The 24,152-nt window shown below is 37.0% G+C and overlaps 2 protein-coding genes across 2 annotated transcripts in view; one reads left to right on the top strand and one right to left on the bottom strand.

Moving 5' to 3' along the window:
* The first annotated feature begins 87 nt into the window (after positions 1–87).
* LOC112042788 (E3 ubiquitin-protein ligase ariadne-1) lies at positions 88–18,809 on the top strand. Its single transcript, XM_024078324.2, has 10 exons — positions 88–445; positions 4,268–4,420; positions 5,861–5,929; positions 6,257–6,343; positions 6,730–6,858; positions 7,694–7,864; positions 8,356–8,552; positions 9,654–9,843; positions 11,559–11,785; positions 12,614–18,809. The coding sequence occupies exons 1-10, from the start codon at positions 242–244 to the stop codon at positions 12,693–12,695; spliced, it is 1,509 nt and encodes a 502-aa protein (XP_023934092.1). The 5' UTR covers positions 88–241; the 3' UTR covers positions 12,696–18,809.
* Positions 18,810–20,867: 2,058 nt separating this feature from the next.
* Positions 20,868–24,152, bottom strand: part of LOC112043610 (sodium channel protein para) — a 31,945-nt gene continuing 28,660 nt past the window's right edge. Inside the window, 2 exon segments of the mRNA XM_024079502.2 lie at positions 20,868–23,513; positions 23,516–24,086. Coding sequence (XP_023935270.2) covers positions 23,110–23,513; positions 23,516–24,086 — 975 coding nt within the window. The 3' untranslated portion in view covers positions 20,868–23,109.

Genomic DNA, 24,152 nt, shown 5'->3' with positions numbered 1-24,152 from the left:
TCTGTACGGCCTATAATATGGTCTTGGTATTTCATCTGAGGACAAGGATCACAAACACAGAGCGATGTCAATTGTCAAATCATAGACAATACCCCAAAATACGTCAGAGGTTTTGGCAGCCCGTGGGTGAACTATTTTCTTCATTGTTGACCTTTCCTAAATCTTAGGTGTAATTATTTCATCATTAGGAGTATTCAGACTGTATCATAATAATCTAGTTAATAATTAATTTATCAGTACGATGGACTCTGAAGACGACACGAAAGACGATGTGGATTCTGGTAACGAATCGAGCGGAGACGATGTCGACTTTGTCATGGACGAGACTCACAGTACAAGGGAACGGCAAACGGAACTCGAAGAATACCCATACGAAGTGTTATCTACGGAGGAAATCGTCCAACACATGGTTGATTGCATCAAAGAAGTCAATACAGTAGTTGAGGTCAGTATGTTAGTGGTAAACAATGGGAACTTAAATGAGGTTACTCTTACGCTGGTTTACTTTACTGTTTTATTTTTATTACTCTTTCTAAATCGTCATAAATACTGTTCCAATTATGTACAGTTACTGTATTTTATGTTTAAAACACTATGGTTGTATTATCATGTCTAATTGGATAGTCATATGAAATGTTATTGTTGCTATAAGAAAAACAAAATCAACTAAATAGGATATTATATGAGTCATACATTCAATGTCAATGTCTTTTGTAGACTCCAGTAACATTTTTTTCTTTAATCACAAAGAATAGTAAAAGTAGTTATTGAGTGATCTGCATTAATTAGGTCACAAATTAAGAACAAAGTAAAACTGCAAGAATACATTTCTTTAAATGAAAAATTAATGATTCCTTGTATTTCCCCCTATTATTTAGCTTTGTACTAGTGGAAACTACATTTGTTTATAAAATAGTTTTATTTAATTAACAACTGAAGTTTCTATGAAGTAATCTATTCTATGTTTTATAAGTATCCTATCCTAATAACTTCATCTGTGAAGCCGTATATTGGTAACAAATAAACCAACAGACAGTTTATCTTCGTAACATTCAATCACAATAGAAATTTACTAGAGATTTGGTCTTTGACTTTGGGGACATTTGATACCCAATTTCCAATTAGGGAATTCCCCACAAAATGGTAATGAAAAGGACATCACGTCAACCATCCCAATGCTACAAAACAGATTATGATTGTTTGGATTCTGCTTTAGATATGTTTCTCATTTTATCATATTTATTGTAGTTTCTTCATGCAATGATGAGATATAATAAACGAAATAATTTGGTTGAACAATGAGAATTGTAATAAAATCTGCCAAAAAGAACTCTTAATAAACACCTTGTAGCAAAATTTTTGCTCCATTAGTAAAGAATTTTTTCTATTTATAAAAATTGTGTAAGAATTATTCTATTGTCTTAGGGTATATTCTATCTCAGTACTTACAGCAGTGAAGGAGTACGTTCAAACAAGCAGATTCCCACTGGGCTACCTATAAAAATCCATGCATATTCGCTTTTATACTGTATCTAGATAATTGTATGAGAAGCCATAGTTTGTATCACGCTGTATGAATTTCCTTTTCTTTTTTTTTTTTTTTTTTTTTTTTTATTCTTTACAAGTGATGATGCAGTCTAAGATGGAAGCGGGCTAACTTGTTAGGAGGAGGATGAAAATCCACACCCCTTTCGGTTTCTACACGGCATCGTACCGGAACGCTAAATCGCTTGGCGGTACGTCTTTGCCGGTAGGGTGGTAACTAGCCACGGCCGAAGCCTCCCACCAGCCAGACCTGGACAAATTAATAAAATCTCAATCTGCCCAGCCGGGGATCGAACCCAGGACCTCCGTTTTGTAAATCCACCGCGCATACCACTGCGCCACGGAGGCCGTCAAAACCTTCATCTAAATTCCATCTTTTGCCACTGATACACATGCACTTACACAATAGGGTAGTTGACTCATATCAAAAATAATATAAACAATATTAATTACCAATGAAAATTTGGTATTTATTCAATATACACCGTGCTACCGGCCGCGTCTATAATCCGCCGCGACATGTATGTATCCATTACGAGAAACTCTATAGTAATATTAAAAAAAAGCTGAAGCACATTCACACGCTATCGAAAAAAAAAATTAAAATTGATGAAAAAACTTCAGAACATCCTGTTTCATTCTGTTTGGAAAGAAGAGGTTAATGAACTTTAACCTAGTTTCAGAAATTTTGTTGTTTAATACCTACATACCTACTATTTTTGATACACCTAGTCGGCGGCAGTGTCTTTACTAGGGTTGTTAATAAAATATCGATATATCAAAATATCGATTATCACTTAATAGCGATAAGTATTAATTACTAATATTTTTATGGACGATATATCGATAGTTCAATATTAAAACGTAGATATCGATACTAGATATTTTTAACAAGTTTTAATTTTTTATATCCCTCGCAAATTATTTAAACTAAAACATTATCAAACATAATCTACTTTACTTTATTTATACTTTATTACGTTTTTCATATTTTAGTTTATTTAATTGCATTTTATCGAAAATGTCACTGAAATAAGTAAAACGTAATGTATTCAGATAGTATACACTACTTTACCCTCAGACAAAACTTTAAACATGTTTAATCGTATTAATTTACTTGTCAATTTAGTTACATAAAAAATAGTGAAGTTTAATAAATACTTAATTGTTAAAAGTTTTCATTTAGCCGAAAAATTTATTTTGAAATTATCGATATATCGAGAATCCGATATTTTAAAAAATAGCAAGCCCTAGTCTTTTGCGGTTTCCTTTTTGATAACGCCGCTCGCCGCCTAACCCGTAACTATTGTCGGCAATGTCCAAAAATAGGTACAGGTAAGAAATGTATCTTTCGATCGTTTCTTATAACGCAAGGTGATTGGTTGGGTCTTAATAATTCGATCATTCGGGTCACGGGTCTTTCGTGTTTTGTGTATCGTTACGACTCGACTTAAAGTATGTAGTTACTTGAGTCTTAAACTGAACATCCGTAGGACATGAATCGGAACCCTTTTTTTATTCGTTACAAGTTAGCCATCGACTACAATTTCACCTGACGGTAGTGTAGTAAGTGATTATGCAATCTGAAATGGAAACGGACTAACTTATTAGGGGGAGTATTTGAATCCACGGCTTGGCGGTACGTCTTTGTCGGTAGGGTGGTAACGAGCCACGATCGAAGTCTCCCACCAGCCAGGACCAAAACCCCAATCGGCCCAACCGAGGTTCAAACCCAGGACCTCCGTCTTGTAAATCCACCGCGCACACCACTGCGCCACGAAAGCCGATAAATTCCGAACTGATCGGATTTTAGGTTGCTATTCTGTAAAGTGATGTTGTACGACTGACCGACGAGTATTCGATCCAGATAATTGTTACAAGTCCAATTCAGTGTGGTGAACAAAAATCGTTCGCAGATTATTTGAGGCGCTGACGGCCGCGTCACTCGCTCACGCACAAGTACTGATCGGGTATCAGAGATTCGATCAATCACGATCGACACAGGTCTAGTACGGGTTAACACCCGTAAATAAAATAGAATTTAATTTAAAGAAATAGGTTAAAGTGAATGACCTCAAAGCTCAAAGGGACCGACTGGCTGCCGACGTGACTGCGGCGAGGAGGTAGGTAGATGTTTGAAAATACAGGATGTGTTAAAATAATCGATTTTTGAAAGTTTATTACAATTGTAACTCCTTGAATTGTACTTTGTTTTTTTTTTAATAACACTGATGGATAATAGACATTGGGTACATTATGTGGGATTTTGGTTTAAGACGAATAACGTAGCGCGGTATTCAAGAGTTTAAAAATCGATACAGTAAAACGCAGCATTGGCGTTTTTATAACATTCTTAATTTAACTCATGGTCTATTTTCAATGCCCAACATTGATAATTTAACACTCAATAAAAAAGTGTTGTGTTTTAAAACTGCTGTCGTGTGAACATATACTTGGGAATGCGTTTTTTGTATTTGAATGCTTTTTAATGTCCATTAAAAATTTTTGTACATATGAGGCCTAAAGGAACAAACGTCAAATTAATTATTAAGTAATAGTTTTGTCTAAGACTCTGTTTGGATAAGGTTTATTATTAACATGTAGTGTACATGGAGTATAAAAAAGCGTCAACTAGCCACACAACACAACTTTCGCTTTTATGTCATACGAAAGCGAAAATTGTATGTGTGGTGGTGTTTGTAGTGTGATTTATAATTTATAGATACCAGCCACAACAACACGTATACTTCTGAATCACTTCAAATGGGACAAAGAGAAGCTAATGGAAAGATTCTATGATGGAGATCAGGACCAGTTGTTTGCCGAGGCTAGAGTTATAAATCCATTTAGGAAACCAGTCATACAAAGGCCAAAGGTATGAGGAGACAAAATTATGATAAAGAACTTAAAGCATTATCACAAAATATACTTATTGATTTTTTCTTAAATGAATAGTTCTATGATAGAAGAGATAGAATAAAATCCAAGAGGTTTAATCCTCACCTGTTTTTTGGCTATTGTTGAATTCACTCCTATTTGTAGGCATGTGGTAGGAGGAAAGAGCAACAATCATGTATAAAATGCATTGCTAATATTGCTTTTACTTGAACAACATATTATCTCTGTTAACCAACTGTCCAACAAAATTCGTCCCATTTAATTTTTATGAAAATCGGCTTAGTAATTTTGTGTTAAAATCAAAAAAAATTAAATAATTGATCAAAATTGCCCATACTGTGATATTTACGGTTGCTATACTGTCCTAGCATAGTGTACTTTTTAACAAAAACAATTGAGCCAACTTCAAAGACGCATTAGCCTAAAAGCTATAAAATAACATTATGCACTTTTTATTGATCAGTTTGAAGGAGGTGCCAAAAACGTTATGAACTTTAAGAGCCTATTTGGCATAGCAATATCAAAAATATGAAATTACTCCTTTTCCCTTGGTGATATCTTATCTATACTAATATTAAAAAAGGAAAGATTTGATTGTTTGCCTTAAATAGGCTACGAAACCACAGAACCTATTCCTTTGGTAACTAGAACTACACAGGTGAAACCGCGTGACGTCTCCTAGTTGTCCATAAATAGAACAAGTATCCTTCATATGGTTAAGTAAGTTTTATCTAATATATAAAATTCTCGTGTCACAGTTTTCGTTGCCATACTCCTCCGAAACGGCTTGACCGATTTTGATAAAAAATTTTATGCTTATATCTTATTACTTGGAAATTATTTATATGGCAAAACAACGTTTGCCGGGTCAGCTAGTAGTACAATAAAAACTTGATAACTTGATAATAAGAAAAAAACTTGATAAAATGATATAGTGGATGTCTACTACCTATAAACACCGCCCTGCCAAATTTCTATGTTATACGTCAAGCGTTTTTCGAGATGGGTTATCGTGATGAATATCCTTAATATTATCTACAATGTCAAGTGTGTAATCAGGAAGTGTAAAAACTCATAAATATGTAATGGAATTAAAGACAAAATTGTGCATGTGTGTGTTCAGTTTTATAGCCCATTCGGATCACTTTTTGCTGTGATTTTGTTGGGACGTAACCAATCTATATTATAAAATTATCATTGTGATGAATGTCCTTTCGTATTTATATATTGAGATTTATCAAGTTAATGTTACACCATACTATGAATTTTCACAACAATTCCAAACATTGAAAATTTAATTTGGAATTTTACATTTACTGAATTGTTAGTTGGTGTTATTGTTAGCTATTGTAGCTGTCAGCATAGACAAGACATGCTAATAATGTTAGTTATGTTTTCAAAATTTCATTTGTTTCAGTTACCCAGAAGGATATCAACATCAGGGACAGAGGAATGTGAAATATGCTTTACAATACTTCCTACTTCTGTAAGTTACTCTATAAATCAATGTATTTTAGGCTAGTAAGAAAAATATTTTTATTTGGTCAGTAAACTTAAAACTGAGCTTTTATATTTTTCAACGAACAATAAAAGCGCAGTGACCAAATAAAGGTCTCCCACTCAACTTAAAGCTGCACTTTGTTTTTTAGATTGTCTTAAATTGTTCTATATCATTCTACTAGATTGAAATTTTTTTTTCATATTTTTTATAGACATGATTAAGAAAAACCTTTGAAGCTACAGGCAAATAGCTGATTTCTTATAGTTGTGATTTAAACTTTTTTACTTTACATATTTTCCATTTTCTTTACAGATGATGACAGGGTTAGAGTGTGGACACAGATTTTGCACGCAGTGCTGGTGTGAATATTTAACAACTAAAATAATGGAAGAAGGCTTAGTAAGTATTATTATGTTTTATTTTATTAATCAAACTTCCAAAAATGTGTTTGTATGTTATATTTTTCTTACACCTCCACTATTAAACATTATCATCATCAGATGAATTAAAAAAAAAATAAATGAATGCACATTATGTAAAAAGACTAAATTTACAGAAATATATAGTGCATTATAATAGTAAAATGCGAGAGGTTCAAAACAAGGATCCTGAGCGCCGCGAGGCATTTGACAGCGTTGAAATGTAAATAAATTTGACAAAAATTTTCATCGAACTACAGGAAGGAAAAAATATAAGAAAACTTAATTTGGCAATACATACCCTTTGTAACGTTGATTTAGTATAAGTTACTTATGTAATTAGTAATAATTATGTTATTTGTGCAGGGACAAACGATAGCGTGCGCGGCGCACGCGTGCGACATCCTGGTGGACGACGCGACGGTGATGCGGCTGGTGCGCGAGCCGCGCGTCAAACTCAAATACCAGCATATTATCACTAATAGTTTTATTGAGGTAACTTGCATACATTATCTATACTAATATTATAAACCTGAAGAGTTTGTTTGTTTGTTTGATTGATTGAACGCGCTAATCTCAGGAACTACTGGTCCGATTTGAAAAATTCTTTTTGTGTTAGATAGCCTATTTATAAGAGGAAGGCTATGGGCTATATATTATCCCCGTATTCCTACGGGAACGGGAACCACGCGGGTAAAATCGCGCGGCGTCAGCTAGTCTGCACTATTTTTAAGAATAGAAAAGGATTGTCTTTGTTTGTTCATTTAAGCAAACCTTCAAATTTTTCGAAATTGTATTGCTATGATAACTAGATGACCAGCAGAACAAATAAATCAATTCATTCTAGTCTAATTGCATGTTTGCCTTCATCTCTGGGTATACTCGGATTTGCATGCTTTAGATTTGTTAGGATAGATTTGTTACCTTCCAAAAACATTGATCCAAACTCCACTGTGGTTTGCCAGACTTAACTATGGGACTTAACTATATAGCATGGGCTTAGAAATTCTGCCTATCACAGGGCCATAGAATATTAGTGAAAGGGATTTTGTTTTGTATTAATATAAAAATAAACCTTGGCTGAGTTTGTTGTGGGCTCTTCTCGAACTAAGGCGCGTTTGGAACCCTCGTAACTTTAATTTTATGTTTTCGATTATTTTTATCACCATTAGATTAAATTAAATTATGACATAATCTTGACCTTTCTTGGAAAAAGTGCTTGTAAACTAAGCCTAATTAAATTAAATGAATTTTTGATTTTTTTTTTATTATTTGTTAGAAATCCCTAGGTCTTCTAAAGAAAATTATAGTTTGTGAACGTTTGTTTTAGTGCAACAGGCTACTGCGCTGGTGCCCGTCGCCGGACTGCAGCAACGCGATCAAGGTCGCGTACGTGGAGGCGGCGCCCGTGACGTGTCGTTGCGGACACACCTTCTGCTACGCCTGCGGCGAGAACTGGCACGACCCCGTGCGCTGCTGTCTGCTCAGGAAGTGGATCAAGGTAACAACTCATCGGCGTCACGTAAGAACGCAGCGGGGGTACGGGCCTCGAGACTTGCCTCCTTGCCCGGGTGTGTCGTGGGGTCCTTGCTCCGCCGGGTCTTTCTTCCAATCCCTCCCGGGGTTGAGGCCTTTCGGCCAAGGGTTTGGGTTGCGTCCAATCCGGTGGCCCCGCGCGGACTGCGATTCCTCGCTATCCTGCGTCGGGGCCGGTGTCATATTTGGTAGATGCGTCGTCCTCTTCGTCGCCGTAAGTACCTGCGCCTGCAAGGTCGGCCACTTGGAGAAGCTTATTTAGTATAGTAGGTTTAAAACCTACCGTTATGGCATTTCGATTGCATTTTTCGTAATGCATTTACCATATAACGCTCACGACATGACACGACAATATTACGCTCGTTTAGCCTCACCCTTATTCTCACAGTCAAGAGTGCGTAAAGAAGTTTTACTTTAGAAACAAAATAGATTTGAATTTGTTTTGTTTTGTGTCAGAAATGCGACGACGACTCGGAGACGTCCAACTGGATAGCGGCGAACACGAAGGAGTGTCCGAAGTGCAACGTGACGATAGAGAAGGACGGCGGCTGCAACCACATGGTGTGCAAGAACCAGAACTGCAAGGCGGACTTCTGCTGGGTGTGCCTCGGGCCCTGGGAGCCGCACGGCAGCAGCTGGTACAACTGCAACAGGTGACGTAGTGGCGATGGTAACTGAACTAACTGAGATTACCGCAGATGTACTACCACCTTTATTACCTTTTGGTTTATGGGTGCAAGGCAATGCATTGTGGCGAATTTTAGTTGCAAAATAGGGTTTGTTTCTGTACTCGCAATCTAAATCTCGCAAGTCCCTGTCCACTTAAGATGAGCGGGGATTTAGTGCAATCCTATTGGTTAATATTTCTCGGCTCCGCTGCCTCACTCCACTTCGGTGGACTGGCAGCCTAAGGCTATAAGTTTAATGTGTGTCTGTCTATGTGGCCTCGTAAATTTGGCATCTTGATTTTAACTACTGAATGGTCCAATTTCGAATGGATTGTTTTTCTAAACAATCCATTCAAAATTGCTTACGAAGCTCTGATGAAAGAGTTTTTGGCTTTAATTTTTGAAGATAAGCTCACGAGTCCAGATCTAGAAGGTGGACTTGTGGTGGGTGTTTATTACCCTAATTTACCTTGAGGTTTTTTGTGAGTACAAGGCAGCGTTTTAGGAGTTTGACATGTGTGTTTGCTTGTCTGTGTAGGCATCTATGTTTCTGTATGTCAATCAGTGTCTGTCTGTGTAGTAGTAGTCCGTTGTAGCTTAATTACAAAAAAATACGGGTTTCGGACTTTTTTATATACTTTTGCTACAAGACAATATCATGCTTCTTACCAAATTTTATGATTCTAGATCAACGGGAAGCACTCAATACGTTTTGATTTTATTTGATAACAGGGATAAACGGCTGTATATTTTGATTGTGTAGGCTTAGAAGTTTGATTTCTTTACAGCTCCAAGTGACAACAAACCTTTTATACCTCTACGCCTTCTTGAAAAAAAGTTTTGACGCACAGACAGACGGACAATGAAGAAGTCTTATAAGTTCCTTCTATACTTTAACCCTAAAAATGAAGTTCCCTCGAATTCTTTACAGCTCCAAGTGACAACAAACCTTTTATACCTCTACGCCTTCTTGAAAAAAGTTTTGACGCACAGACAGACGGACAATGAAGAAGTCTTATAAGTTTATACTTTAACCCTAAAAATGAAGTTCCTCTTCTCAGTTCTCATAGTAAGTAGTATGAACAGATACGACGAGGACGAGGCGAAGGCGGCGCGCGACGCGCAGGAGCGCTCCCGGGCAGCGCTGCAGCGCTACCTGTTCTACTGCAACCGGTACATGAACCACATGCAGTCGCTGCGCTTCGAGTCCAAGCTCTACGCGTCTGTCAAGGAGAAGATGGAGGAAATGCAGCAGCACAACATGAGTTGGATTGAGGTAATCATCATCACCCTGTATCTGTCCGTTGCTGCCTTAGACCATTAAAAAGAATGGACCTGTTTCGCACCCAAATTCACCAAAAAGTCTGTCGTTTTTTGAGGGGGACGAGGTAAACTCACACATCGAAAACATTTAACACCATTAAGTATATTCTGTGTCCATACACTACACACAACTATACAATTGACTCGCAATACACACACGCGTAATTTTTACACAGACTAACCAACACATCGCTTAGACTATCCACAGAATATATAATATATAGAATGTTCGATTACTTGATCGATTTTTAGCTGTTCTGTCAAAAGAATCGATTCTTTTTAGAAATCGTTTTTATTACAAATTTGATAAAATTATGGTAGAAATACTTACGAATGAAATGTTACTCCATCTTTTACTAAAGTACAAGTTTTTGGTCGTTTTTTATGCCATTCAACTACACAAACCAGCATTTTTAGGGAGCTCTTTACACGACGAAAACGATTACAACAATAAAACATCGATTCTATAGCGACAGTTTTTATAAACGCGTTAGATCATTGATTCTTGATCTTTGACAGAGGGGTAACGATTTACGAGGCAAGTCCTTTCTTTTTAATGGTGTAAGGCTGCTGCATATAAGCCTTTATGAGAGTGCGTTACCACACACGATCCTCCGCCTTCCTCATCCAGCCACTTCCCACTAACTCCTCAATCAACCATCTACTTGAAAGGCGTTCTACACTGCGCTTCCTGGTAAGTGATCTCCACTCCAGAACATGTCCCCCCAGCGGCCATTTGTTCTGCTATATATGTATATCTCACTCACTCACTCAGCCTCACTTTAGTTTCCTAATCCTTTGGCTACGTCGATTAATAGGCTAGTTGACACTTTTTTTTAAATGATCTTAAATATTTTAAATGGTCGTAAATAGTTCATTATTTTTCTATTAGACTAAAAAAAATTATATTATTTTGAGAATTGATTACATGAAAATTTTAGTTTTTGACAATACGAACCAAAACGCCTGTTTCATCAATGTTTTCAAGATATAAATAAATAATTGTCTGTAAACCGACTTTACAGACAAATAATTAAATTTTTATAAATTTTATATTTTTTAATTTATAAATAACTAACGGCCGCCCGCAACTTGGTACACGTGGAAATCAATGTAAATTTTCTACCCCTATTTCAAGGGGTTGAATTTTAAAAATCCTTGAATCACATTATATTTCGTATTTTATTATAATTAACTATTATTTTAGTGTCAGTACCCTATGTTTTGCTCCAATGTCCCATTTACCATTATACCAAAATTCATTTTGATCGGTTCAGGCGTTTAGCCGTGAAAAGGAAACAAACAAACAAACAGACAGTCTTACTTTCACATTTATAATATTAGTATCATCGATCGTAGATATGTATATGATCGTAGATAGGTGGGCCCCGAATCGTCGCGGAATTGTCATTGGTTTCGCAAATACTTACGAATGAAAAGTAACAACTTTCACATTATATTCGTGTTGCGGCTTGTGTTTTTACAAGGATTTTTAAGGGATTAAACAAGAAACAAACCTTGTTGCATACTCCGGTAAGATGTGCGTGCACGTCTTTGAGTAATGACATAACATTGTGCGTTCTTTAATATGGAGGGGCCCATCTCATCGATTTATATCGATGATTAGTATAGATTTTATTTTTTTACATATTGATAATTGTTGATTAGGTGCAATTCCTGAAGAAGGCAGTGGACATCCTCTGCCAGTGCCGGCAGACGCTGATGTACACGTACGTGTTCGCGTACTACCTGCGCAAGAACAACCAGTCGGTCATCTTCGAGGACAACCAGCGCGACCTGGAGTCGGCCACCGAGACGCTGTCCGAGTACCTCGAGCGGGACATCACCAGCGAGAACCTCGCCGACATCAAGCAGAAGGTGCAGGACAAATACAGGTAAGGCGTCTGCCCCATCAGTGCGCTGTTTTTAACCGACTTCAAAAAAAAAAGGAGGAGTTTCTCAATTAGAAGGGTTTTTTAAAGTTTTTTTTTGTAAATGTAAATTCCGTCAAAAGAATCTTTTTGGAAATTGTTTTTACTAAAAATTTGATAAAATTAAAGTAGAAATACTTACAAATAAAACGTCACTAGATTTTTTACTAAACTACAAGCCGTTGGCCGTTTTTTATACCATTCGAATACACAAACCAGCGTTTTTAGGGAGCTCTTCACAAAACCAAAACGATTACAACAATGAAACATCGATTCTATAGCAACAGTTTTTATAAACGCGTTAGATGATTGATTTTTGATCTTTGCCAGAGGGGTAACGGTTAGCGAGGCAGGTCCTGTTATTAATGGTCGAAGGATTGGTCCCATTTCATTTTCATAAAAAACGGTTAGTAATTTTGTGTTAAAATCAAAATAACTGAAATACGCGTGTTAGAAGTCGGTTTCATTTTTATGTTAAAAATATTATTTTCACTATCCACAGAAGTTGTTTTAATATTTGTTATCATAACTCATAATATTGGCTGGTGGAGGCTTCGGCCGTGGCTAGTTACCACCCTACCGGCAAAGACGTACCGCCAAGCGATTTAGCGTTCCGGTACGATGCCGTGTAGAAACCGAAAGGGGTGTGGATTTTCATCCACCTCCTAACAAGTTAGCCCGCTTCCATCTTAGACTGCATCATCACTTACCATCAGGTGAGATTGTAGTCAAGGGCTAACTTGTAAAGAATAAAAAAAAAAAAATATATGTTTTCCTTCTGGTTTCTTCCAGATATTGCGACAGCCGGCGTAAGGTTTTACTGGAGCACGTGCACGAAGGTTACGAGAAGGACTGCTGGGACTATACAGAGTAAACATCTACTTCCTTGTCCGATACACTCATTTTACATCTAGCTATCTCTCTCACACCACTCATGACCGCACGCTGATACTTTGACATAAACATAGATTATGCCAAATATTTTGTCAAGTGTACATAACGAGCCAGGAGCTTAAAAAAAATTTTAACAGTTTTCAATTCATTGTTTTTTTTTTTTTTGCCACAATATAGGGAAAATAATATGATAACATACTCAGAGAAGGCTTGTCATATAATATAAAAAAAGTATATTTTATAATACGTGAGTTAGTATAATTTTTCATTTGAATGTTTTACGTAGAATTTGTAGTTTTTAGACAGCCTCCGTGGTTATTATCTTCGATGGCAATTGAGTTTTTATTATATTGGTTATACAGAGTGTATTGCTACTGTGACATTGTGGGGTAATTGAAAAAATAATCAAGGTACAGAAGGTACTCGAAATCTGAATATTTTTTCATAATTTTCCATTTTGTCCTAGTTAAATAAAACATTTGCGCCAGGTATAACAATTGTATTGCATCGACCGATCACTTACCATTAGGTGAGATTGTCAAGGGCTAACTTGTAAAGAATTAAAAAATAAATAGATCGACCCAAACACGGGAAATAGTAATATGAAGTGCTTTCATTTAATTAACAATGAATAATAATAATTAATTTAATTACCACAATTGAACATTGTGGTGTCAACATCTAAGGATTCTACGGTTTTGTCTGGTATTATTGCCCCTTGGATTTGTCCGTTTTTCCGTAAAACAAATGATTTTTCATAATGAACTATCGCTAAATAACGCCTGCAATATTTCATTTTTTACTATAAAGATATACAGTCTATTTAGTTCATTTTAGAGTTTTATTTAGCTAACTAAGCTCTAGTAGGTACGTAGGAAAAATCATCACGTTTGTAGTATAATTGTATTTAATTTAGATAGTCACAATGAATTAGGTTTTATTATTTTTGGCAACACTACATGCGACCATGTATAATAAATAGTACGTAGACATAAGGTCTCAGACCAAATTCATATGGACTTGTATTGCACCCAAATAACAAAATTGTCTGTAATCTTTTGAGGGGGACGAGGTATTTTAAGCTCACACATCAAAAATATTTAACAAAAATTAATATTTTTTGTGTCCTTGCAATACACACCACTATAAATTTGAAACGCAATACACACATGTGTACTTTTTACACAGTCTAACAAACACATCGTTTAGACGCGTTTGTTAGTCGGTGACGTGCGTAAACGTTCTGAGCACTTAAAATGTCGTTGGTTAAAAAAGGAATATTTACGAACAGCACTTCAAGTCCTCTACAAACTATTTGTATATCAAACATCTATACCCACATCCTTCCATCCATCTTGAAGAAACAAAAAAATATCATTAGTTTGATTCATAAGTATGTATCTATCTATCGCGGCCGGTATCAATCAATTGTCCATCGATGCTATAACCTTGAAATTTCAATGCGCTCGAGTTATCCGTTCTAAAGCTCTAGACTCTGGAGTCACACAGCGGGTGATGAAACGAGCTATGCTCGGAGTATCTCTGCGTGATCGAATCAGAAATGAGGAGATCCGCAGAAGACTCGAAAGTCACTGACCATAGCTCAACGAGTCGCGAAGCCGAAGTGGCAATGCGCGGGGTTGTTGTAGTTCCAAGGTGCTGGAATGGCGGCCCAAGATCGTGATGTTTGGAAGTACCTACAAAAGGCCAATGTCTTGCAGTGGACGTCCATCGGCTGATATGATGATGAGTGTGATTGTTTGAATGTGGAAAATTAGTTACAACCTCATATCACTCTATGTCAAGGCAATAAAAATGGCGTTTTCTTCCAAAATATAAGTTAGTATTGATAAAGGATACATACAATTATTTTTATACAATACGACACTCCGTATGTTATCTTATATATAACTTATGACGCAATGTACTTGAAAGATACAGTAATTATCGTTTACAGGAATAAGATTTTCTTGAATTTTCAATATATCATCGATCTCCTATTAAAAAGTGGATGCACAATCAGCGACCAAAAAACGTCTCCACTCAATGAGTGTCAAACACAATTTCTTGGCACTCAATTGAAGTAGTCGCATTTGCAAATTCAACCTTAAACTCAATCCTTAAGGGTTCTATTGAACATTGGACTATATTTAAAGGTGGTTAAGTATAATTTTCTTTACCAATTCTAAAACTGTCAAAGCAAAATTGGCCAGTTTTTAAGTGAAATTTTCTACATGACTGTGCGTCCTTTTATTATAAGAGATCAATGGTGTACATGCAAGGTGATAATGTTACGCGTTTACGTTATTTCTTTTGCTTTGATGCGTGCCCCACGCTATATAGTTAGAAATCCAGCATGAAAAATATATACCCTCATCTGTTATTTATTTGGGATAACAAATAAATGATGGAAAATATTCATATTAAAAAAAAAAATTAACAGTAGTTAATATAATATACCCAAAAGAATTGATAAATTAAAGGTTGCCTGCTTTTACACTGCAACTGTGGGGTTGCCAGGTATAAAAAGTCAAGTAATGTTATTTATATACCCTCATCAGTTATTTAGTTGTCTAATATCTCAAATAAAATGTGCTTAATATAAATGTACTAGGTTGCCTTTGATCTAGTTCATGGTTTCCTAGATTTTGTATGAAAAATGTGTTTGTATGCAATTTAACTAGGCAACCTATTTGCAATGTGTGAATATTGTCTATCATTTATTTCCTATTACTAATAAATAACAGATGAGGGTGTATATTTCTAATGCCGGATCGTAGACTGATATGACGTCTCGATATGCTTATCATTGCTTATGCTTTGTTCATTTTGATCGCATTTTATGTATATTTGTTTAGAGTACCTATTTAGTAAAAGTTTCTCCGTCATATTATGTAATTCATATTTGTAATAAAAATGTTTTGTAATGTAAAATGTCGGATCTCTCTAAGTTTAGATTTAATTCATACTATGTTTCATACAAACGTCTTAGTATTCGTGTGTAATAAGTTGTTATTGTTGTCGAATGAAATGCCTTAAAACTGGATATCAGTTTATTACTTGTAGAATAACTTTTTCGACCAAGAAATAAGCAAGCAATAAAAAATATTTAGTGTGCCTTTTATATGTTATACCGCGTTTATTATAAAAGAGGTGTTTCTTATAATTAAATGTGCAATTGAATTTAATACATGACAAAATACTCACGAGTATACATGTATTCTTGAATATAGAGAAACTACTCTTTTAAAACTAACGTAAAAAATTTATTTACTCTTTGTGGAATAAATAAATGGTTGAAAATATTAATAAACATTATGCGAAACAATGATGTATTTTAAAGGGAAAGGAAAGCATATTTGTTTATGATAGAAGATCCTGCTAACCAGAGCAAGGCAAAATAGTCCGATTTCAAGCATTATCGTATTAAAAAAATGCTAAGGAACGTTACAAGAGCAATAAATACTCATAATGAAAACTTATAACTGTTCCGTTTTGGAATTCGGTACATCGTTTTATTAAAATAATGAATTTGGATGCATTGCTATTTTAAAAACATATATGTATATATTTTTACATATTATGTGTATATTTATTCATGATAAAATATGTTTAAAATTGTATGAAAAGTTCATTCTCCTTTTAATAGACCTAGTTTCTTTAAAGGTGGCCACTGATATGAACGTTCGGTCTAGGTGAATATTCGTTAAGAGTAATTGTTACACTGATACTGGTAACACCTGAATATTTATGTCAAATATTTTCTGTTGTCCAGTCGTTAATCTCCGAAAAAACACATGAGCTCACTGCTCGCGTTTGCATCTGGCTTATATTGTTACATTCAAAAGTATTTCTTAGTAACTGACTTTATTCTGGACTAGCGGACGCCCGCGACTTCGTCCGCCCTTACACCTCTTTAATCCAGCCCTTACAGTAGTATCGCTGTATAAATGGAGTCATTTTCCCGTCACTGCTCTGCTCCTAATGATCGTAGCGTGTTGAAAAGTATACTATAACCTGCCCAGGAGTATGAAGAATACTTGTACTAAGTTTTGTTAAAATTCGTCAAGTATTTTTTGTTTCTATAACGAACATACAGACAGATAGACAAAAATTTTACTGATTGCATTTTTGGCATCAGTATCGATCACTAATTACCCCCTTATAGTTATATTGGAAATATATTTCATGTACAGAATTGACCTCATTACAGATTTATTACAGTATAGATTTCTGGGTACTTGTCTTTTTGAAGCCTAAGCAAAGGTTTTTGGCCAACATAATTACAAATACCAGCCAAATTTTCAGCCACAAACTCTTGCCCAAACGTGCTTCTAATGCCGACGAGACCCACTTAGAGTATATGGCAATTGGCAAAGCTTCTGCACTCGCCTCCTGTCGATATTGCGATTCTCAACCACTCATCTGTTAGAGCCAGCTGCTAGAGCGGGCGGCCATAAGGAAACTAAGGACCGGTTTCACCACCTTTTATAATCTAACCGTAAGTTGTCACTTTCTTACATTATGTCAAATGACAAAGACAAAAATTGTGAATATGCTATCAGACTCGTATCTTATGGTGGTGAAAACGGCTCTGAAAAATCCAAAAACCAAATGTTCGAAGTGTAACATGCTTACACGTAGCGAATATTCTTGTCAGTCGCCAACTTTAGAGTGTTTACACTGAACAATGTTCGATGATTCTCAATTGTACTGTTCATTTCAATCGCTTGTTCAGAATTCATCGCCTTTCCTGTGGACAGTGATATTATATTCATCATTCGAATCACTTGAAAAGTCGTGGATTGAAAAGAAAAAGAAATGTGCTTTTGTAGTGTAAACGATTGTGTATAGCTTTTAATAATGTTGGCTTTATTATATTAAGTTGGGTAACTTTGCTATTCAAATTGACGGAGATTTTTTGGTTTTCTTTTTTGGACGCGTGCTTTAAAATAATTATTTTTTTTGTGTGAAATGAGATATTATTCCCATTTCCAGTTTTGTTGACTGGCAACATTGAAAAACAATGTTATCCAACATAATCATTGAATGTTTTTAAAAACTATCTTTGAATCACACAGTGGCACAATATACCTAATTAATAACTGTCGGTTAAGGGGAAAATGGAAAAAAAATATTTTTTACCAAAAATCCTATTTTTGTTATTAGAATACTGTTTACCGACTATAAACTTTTAGCTAGTTCAATATACGATAGTGTTTTTATTCTGTGATCATATTATTTCGACGCCTCCAAGGCTAAGTTAATTTAATCGATGACAAAGTATCCCTCGATAATGCAATGCTGGCATAATAAACTAAAAAAAAAGTTTTAAATATAAAAAAAAATTGTAAAATGTTTTATTAACTGGCTCTGTAAAGCTGAATTTATCTTTAACAATAAAATTTTAATAAGAATATGTTTGACAAATTCTAAATATATTTGTATAATAATAGCTACAGACTGGCAAAAAAGTGTAGGAAGTAACTTTTTTCCCTCTTACAACACTGTTCAACTTGTCAGTTGTTAGTGTCTATGCTGTCAAAAGTGATTATTCTGTCGGCATAAAGGTTATGTTGATCTGGTTACGTTTACTTTTCTTGAATTAGTGTTGCCATGTTGGCGATAGTGGCGCCTCTATTAATTTCTACTCTTTTTTGCCAGGCTATATATATAATTTCACGCATAATCTATTACGGAAGTGATACCGCTGAACCTCTGCTTGGTTGTACAATAATTCTAGCACTACAACATATCTGCAACGGATCGTGTAACTTTAGTCGGTACGGATTGTGCATAAACTTGCACTGCCAGTAAAAAAGTGGTTTAATGTACTAAATTGAAGCTTAGTGTGTGTTCACTTAGTGGACTAAGTAATAGAGTAGGTGTGTCCCCCGTTACACCGTCGCGGCGTCGGTCGTCACGGTGTGAGCGGAGGACGTTCGGCACACACCCTGTACATAATATAGATGCTGTATAAATATTTATACTCTTTAATTCACAATAATTGACGGGCATCCTGTATGTGTGTCGCGGTGGAGATGCGTTTGTCTTAAGTATTAAGACGGAAATAAAAATAGTATCTAACATTGAATCGTATGTTATTTTAACACTACACTGTCCACAATACTTATATGTAAATTATATTTACCTATATCTCAGTTATATTCGGGACGTCGCCCTGAAAGGTGCGAATGACAACTTGCGTTTGTTCATAGACAATACAGAAGTTGGCAGAACGCACTCGTTTTACTGACTGTATTGTCTGTAATGTTATGAGGTGATAGGTAAAATTAATTTAGATATATCAATCCAATATCCTTATCCTGGGAAAGTCTCTTTTAGATATTTTTTCTTACCTTAAAATTTCATCAAAATAAGTTCGAAGTATATAAAACGATTCACACTTAATGATTTATTAATTAACAGCAGATGGAAATCCACTCCTGGACTAGCCCTCTTGCATGGACTTCCAAACAAAACCGTCTAGCCGCCAGCATCCAGCGGATCCCTGCAACCCGTCTGATGTCCTCTGTCCAATTAGGGGGTTGACAAACACTGCGCTTTCCGTTGCGAGGTCGCCATTCCAGCACCTTGGGACCCCAACGTCCAGCGGCTCTTTGAACTATGTGCCTTGCCTCCAAAAATTTGGTTTGCACATCATAACCCACGATGTTCTGAGAAGTCATAAAGTTTGAATTGGCTTGTACCTATTATAATTAAAAAAAATTCTAGCTATGTCTTCCGATAAGATTAGTCTTCAAAAATGGGTTTTGCTAGAATTGCGATTTTCTCGCCAAACTCAACACAATTTGATAGGACTATGTAATTATAAGAAAGTAGAAAGATAATAAATTATCATCTATTTATTTATCTGCCACAGGGATGCGCTGGCGCCTTCTCCTACGAGGTCTAATAAAGCTTAATTAATTTTCTTTGGTTCGTATCTTGTCGTTTAAATAATTTACCAATTAGGTACCTACTTAAGTACTAGTAAGTTACGTAGTGGTTTATTAATTAGTTTATACCTAATTAGATTGACGAGGTCTTCATTTACTTTCAGTTATCACAGAGAGACACATCGGTGATACTTTTGTGTATAGACTCAAAGATGAGTTTCATAAGCAAATAGAGTTTGGTTATAAAGGAGAGACTGAAATCGCCCGCCCGCCAAAGATTTCAGTCTTACTATCATTAGCCAAACTCTAGGACAGTAGAAGCAAAATTTAAATTGATTCAATTATGGTCTACCAGTTACATATAAATTACCTAGGATAGGAGCCAATGTGCTTTTATTAACAACCCATATTCGGCTCATTATTGAGCACAAGTCTCCTCGCAGAGTGAGAGGCGTTAGGCCTATTAAGGCCATCACGCTAGGCTAAGTGCGTATGGCAGACTTCACACACATAGAGAATTAAGAAAATTCTCAGGTACGTAGGTTTCCTTACGATGATTTTTCTTCATATTTGAAATTTAATGATCGAATGAAATGATTGATATTTAATTTCGGAGGGGCAAGCCCTGGACCGAGCTCGAACCTACGCCCTCCCGCAGCAAATATCAAGAAATCGTCTTGATAAACAGGTATCTATCAAGGAGAGTATAATTTAAGAAAATTTTAACATAATTTTTTTTAACTCCACAGACACTGGAAACAAGATTAATCGTTGCTCAAAATTTTTACAAGTGAATAAAGACGATTTTTTTAATGTCTATTGTTTGTAACAATAGGTATTGTAATGCCAATCTTCATGTAACTATCTATTATTATATAATATACTTACTTAATTAAATAAAATATCGATATAGATAAAACCAAAATAAAAATAGATGAATGATGTTTTAATTACAAATCATCCAATTATTAACTACAAAAAATGTTTTTAGGGTAGAATAGACTTGCACCTTTTTCAAGTTAGGCCGCTTTTATCTTAGACTGCATCGTCACTTAACATCAGAAGAGATCGCATTAAGGGCTTGTCATAGAATAAAAATAAATCTCTTCCAACTAGCATTATACAGTCTCTCTTTCTTACTAATTTCTTTTCGCAACCATGCATAATCTGCTGTCCCAAAGTCTGTACCTACTGAAGATTCGGCCCTTGGTACAGCGCCGCATGTCTAATACGGGTTATAATAAAACGAAACGTTAAAGCAGTCAAGTTCTATATTTATCGTTTACTTAATTTATTTTGTACAAACTTCAACAATATATATAATAAATACTCAATTAAATCTCTATTCATTCAGCAAACTGAACTCACTTTTTGTCATAAGTTTAGTCAAAGAAATAACACAATGATATAGTAACTTATTGTCTAAACTTAATTAAACACAACTTTTTTGTGCCAATATGCTTAATAGTAGATAAAATATTTGGTTATACCAAAACAATAACTTTATATTCCGTAATAACAAAAACATAATTCTCGGAAGTCAAGACGCGGTTCATGCACACATGCGAAAGTGTCTGAGACTTAGCCTGGTTCTCGTATCTCTGTATTGACAAGCAAAATGTGGGGAGCTTTTTGTACTTTATATAGCACTAGAAATGTTAATTAAAAAAGTTTTAATTGATGTCATACATTGTTTACATAATTTATCACAATATATAGATATTAGACCTGGTAGTGGTAGATGTAGGTTCCTCATTACAAATCAATTACTAAGTTTATTGTGGACAGGCTCTTGTTTTGCAGAAGCCGAAAACTATTAAGACAATGTTTAAAGTGTTGAATGAACCGCCCCCTGGCGTCAAGTTCCCGTAACTGAACACGACCGCGGCGCGATGGGTGGTCGCGGCGCGGTCGCGTCATCTGCGTTGTCACCTGTCAACTGAACGAACCGAGGAGTGCGGCGCGCGCACGCGTGCGTCGGCGACGGGGAAGATCGCTGACGCATGCGTCGCGCACTGTCAAACCTTTAAAAAAGTATCTACGTATTTATTTCCTGCAACCGTAATTATTATTGCAAAATATGTGCAAAACGTTAAGCGTCTGATCAGTTTACAATACACCGACTCTTTTAAAAATTTTGCAACGATTAGATTGTCTTGCACTTCCAAAAATTTACACATTTTATAAAAACGAATTGATAAAACAACCAACACACAACTATCCAGTGACATGATTCCATAATAAAAAAGCGAAACTCGAGCACACGTTAACGTTATTGCTTCAAGCTTATTACGTTGCTGAGGGAGGTTTCGATACAATACGACATTGCGACGTGCGATTTGGGTATACCCGGCCATTAGCTCTGATTATGTACAGAGAAGTAGAAAATTGACCACTTCCAAAGGTAATTTACAAAATTTAATGATTCATAAATTTTCTTGTGCTATAAAAAACAATACTGACGGAGCACAATTCAGATCGATCGAGTCGCCGCGCGTCTGTCGCTCGGGAGACTGCGTCCGACGCGACTGTCGCGCTCTCTGATCGACTTCACAATTGCGCTAGTTCCATTATCTAGAGAGATGTCAATCGAAAAATAAAAATATTTCAATAATATCTACCTTACTCGGTAAGGGACGTTCGATTTCTTAGTTATTTAATAATATCTCTTATTGCTAATTTCATGTCTTTCGGATTGCTCAATCGGTACTCGTTCGGGAATAGGTACAATACAATAGACATGCACCTACAGCGACATTCGTTACAGAATTGTACTCGACATTGTTGAATGACGTGCAAGAGTATAAACGAAGCGGTGCCAGCCCGCTGGCAGCGATCGGGAGGAAGCCATAGCTAATGTAATCCAGGGGAAGGCAATTACATTAACTACGAGAAGGTGCGCATTACGTAAAATGGCTCGATTCCTATGATGCGTACTGAATTAGGACGGAAGTGAACTCTGGTAACAATTTCACTGCTGAATTGCTAAGCTTACATAGACATTGCAAAAAAATTCTCTAAACTTCTTTACCCGAGCAGACCGACCTCGAATGGCGACTCTGTTCCGGTACAGAGAAGTGTAAAATCGGATTCATCAATAAACTATTATGGACAAAATTGATATGATCGGCGTAGCCATTGCTTTTTTAAGCTATTAAGGCGTTAAAACGCAGTAAGTAGACATATGAGCGTATTATCGTTAAGGTACACAAATATTATGCTACAATGCTGGATCACGTTCGACGCCGCACAAGCGGCGCTCAACGCCAGCGTCAGCAGAACAAAACGTCTCTCCGCGTCTCTCCGGCGCCTGTAGGCCACTGTTCGACACCATTGGGGGGAAGTCGAATGATGTCTCACAGCCGGTTTACATTTAGACAATCTTAGGTACTCGTACCGTCGTAGCGATCTGATTTTGAACATTTACATAGGAAGAGTGTCAATCGTCGAATACAAAAATAAGCATTTCATGTTTTCTCAATTTTATCCGATATCTTACATCACTAATGACAAAAAAACGGCGTGCTCGCTAAAACGATCTCCTCCGACTGATACACGATTCATCCACCAGAACGAAACAACGCGATAACGTAATTTCACTAAAAAGATAAACTCGGTAAACGCGAACATCGGTCGCAAAACAAATCGTCTCGCAAGCTTCGGCCACGCGAATATAAAACACTCCGATGAACGCTCACGTCTCCACACGCGCGAGGCTATCGTCCGCGAGAGGTCGCGTCGCTCGCCCGCCGACACTACGTCGAAACATCTAGCGTAAAAAATAATTAAGTGCGCTTGGGTGGGCTCAAGAGCTCGGGCAGCGGTGCGGGCAGCGGCAGCGGCGTGTCGTCGACGAGCGCGGGCAGCAGCGCGAGCGCCAGCGCGGGTCAGACGGGCGCGGGCGGCGGCGCCGGCTCGGGCGGTCGCGGCGCCGCGCCCGCCGCCGTCAGCACCACGCGGTGCGCGCCGCCCGCCGCCGCGTCCAGCAGCACGGCCGTGGCCGCGCCCGCGTCCGCGCCCGCGCCCGCGCCCTCGTCCGCGTCCGCGCTGCCGCCGCCCGGCGACACGGCGCGCCGGTGCCGCCGCCACGCGTGCTGGATGAGCCGCGCGCAGTACTCCTCGCGCTGCCGCCACAGCGTGGACGACACCGGCTCGTAGCCGACCTCGTCGGGCCGCCCCACCTCCACCGGCTCCTCGATGGGGTTGCCCTTCCGCGCGAAGAAGTCTTTCGTCAGCGCGTCCAAGATGTCCACGCAGAACATCATGTCGCCGCGACAGATAGGTATGTCCATTGATATTATTTTGTATTTGTTGGGCTTGTGAATTTGTAGGGGCGGTTCTAGCACGTCCAGGAAGTCTGACAGTTGATCATATCTGATGTACTGCGTGCCTTCGGGGTCGAACCGCTGCCATATTTCGTAATACATGTCGTAGTCATCGTCCGTTAGGCCTTCTTGCACGTCTTCAGTAGCCTGAAAATTAAAATTATTCATGTAAAGTGAGGGTAGTTGGTAATTTTTTTCCAATAGGTATGATAA

The sequence above is a fragment of the Bicyclus anynana genome, chromosome 17 (genome assembly GCF_947172395.1).
Source record: "Bicyclus anynana chromosome 17, ilBicAnyn1.1, whole genome shotgun sequence".
Lineage (NCBI taxonomy): Eukaryota > Metazoa > Arthropoda > Insecta > Lepidoptera > Nymphalidae > Bicyclus > Bicyclus anynana.
The sequence above is the reverse complement of the archived record's forward strand: the minus strand, read 5'-3'. Positions and strand labels throughout refer to the sequence as shown.